Source organism: Vicia villosa, linkage group LG4, assembly GCF_029867415.1.
Source record: "Vicia villosa cultivar HV-30 ecotype Madison, WI linkage group LG4, Vvil1.0, whole genome shotgun sequence".
Classification (NCBI taxonomy): Eukaryota; Viridiplantae; Streptophyta; class Magnoliopsida; order Fabales; family Fabaceae; genus Vicia; species Vicia villosa.
The window spans coordinates 110326049-110327547 of record NC_081183.1 but is presented as its reverse complement, the minus strand read 5'-3'; the positions used below and the strand labels follow the sequence as shown (position 1 = coordinate 110327547).

Here is a 1499-nt window from a genome sequence, read left to right as displayed (position 1 = left end):
GAAAATGCACTTTGGTTTCTAAATATAATAGAATAAACTTATAGTAATTATTAAGACTTAAAGTTGATAAAGCTACCTAATTGTTGGGACAGAAAGAGGAAAAATATGAAAAATGATTTCTGTCTCTTTTTCTGTGGCCAGAAGAAAAGGATATAAATAAAGTGTAGTTTGTTGAGTATAATTAATGTTTATATATAATTTTTTGCAACTTAAAAAATTTCATGAAAAAAGGTTGTTACACCATTTCCGGAAAGTAGGATGAGAATATAATAATGTCTCCATACTTCTCCAATTGTTCATCGTATACTGCATTAAGAATCTTTCAACATAGTAAAGGTAACATCAAAACAGGTAACAATGTTATATATATTGTTTTTTCATGAAGAATCTTAAAAATTTAGTTGATAGTAGTAGGATAATTGTCTCTTCCTAGTTACTCTTTCGGTCTTTCTAGTTGTATGATTGTTGATTCTTGTATCTAGCAATGAAATTGGTTCATTTCTGTGGATTTGAATTCTGTTGTTCTTCAAGAGATTATTTTTTTGGTTGGTGTAAAATGAGTCTAATGATATTTTACACAGCATTAATTTGTTCTGTTGTTTGAGTGTGATGCAGCTTAAAAGGTCATTGATGGCAATGAAAGGTTTTCCTACAATATTTGTGGTATTTTTGTTTGTCTCCGCCGCCATTGCTACTCTCCCACCTCCACCACTAGGTAACTGATCCTTCTTTCTAATTCTGAAAATCTGTTTTTATTTTATTCTTTCTAATTCTGAAAATCAGTTTTATTTTATATTACCAGACCCTTTCTTATATGCACCGCGTCAAGCAATGTTTCCTTGGGCATCAAACAGTCCTAACCGGAACCTTAAGAAATCAACTCCAAAATCGGTGATTGCTTTGGCTGTACTGGCTGGACTTGCGCTTGTTGCTGTATCTGTGGTAGTACTAGTTTGTGTGTGTTCTAGATCATCTTCACCACCACTTGCTGCTACTGATGGGATAGTGCTTGGAATTTGCAGTGCCAATGCAAACACTCAGATCAGATCAATGGAGTAATAAAACTTGACTGGAGTATTCATAAATGTTTTATTATTCTTATAATTATTATTTTAGATTTCTATAAGTTTTTCTATTATCAGCGTGTACCAAATACTAATGCATGATGAATTCCTATGAATTATGAATATTATAATTATTATTTTATAATTATGATGTTTTATGACAATCAATTTTATGTATGATGACAGCATCACGTGTGTACACCCATGATAACAGTAACATGTGTACTAAAAACAATAAGCAAGATTGCTCTTGACTTTTTTTCATTCTGCCTCTTCTTTGCAATATTCCAATATATTTTAAAACAAAGTAAACTGACAAAAATTTATACTAATAAATTTATATGTTTAAAGGTTTTTGTTTCGTGTGAAATAATATAATAAATTATGGTACAAAATTTATTGATATATTTTAGAAAATTACGGAATTATTGTCAA

At 30.1% G+C, this 1499-nt stretch overlaps 1 protein-coding gene across 1 annotated transcript; it reads left to right on the top strand.

Moving 5' to 3' along the window:
* The first annotated feature begins 315 nt into the window (after positions 1 to 315).
* Positions 316 to 1172, top strand: LOC131599475 (uncharacterized). Its single transcript, XM_058871813.1, has 3 exons — positions 316 to 351; positions 616 to 715; positions 803 to 1172. Exons 2-3 carry the CDS (start codon positions 631 to 633, stop codon positions 1057 to 1059), a joined length of 342 nt encoding a protein of 113 aa, XP_058727796.1. The 5' UTR covers positions 316 to 351; positions 616 to 630; the 3' UTR covers positions 1060 to 1172.
* Positions 1173 to 1499: the final 327 nt, after the last annotated feature.

Bases quoted from the DNA above. Each gene is read 5' to 3' on its own strand.
- LOC131599475 (XM_058871813.1), top strand. From the start codon at position 631: ATGGCAATGAAAGGTTTTCCTACAATATTTGTGGTATTTTTGTTTGTC. The intron at 716-802 runs GTAACTGATCCT...TTATATTACCAG, and splicing joins TCTCCCACCTCCACCACTAG to ACCCTTTCTTATATGCACCG.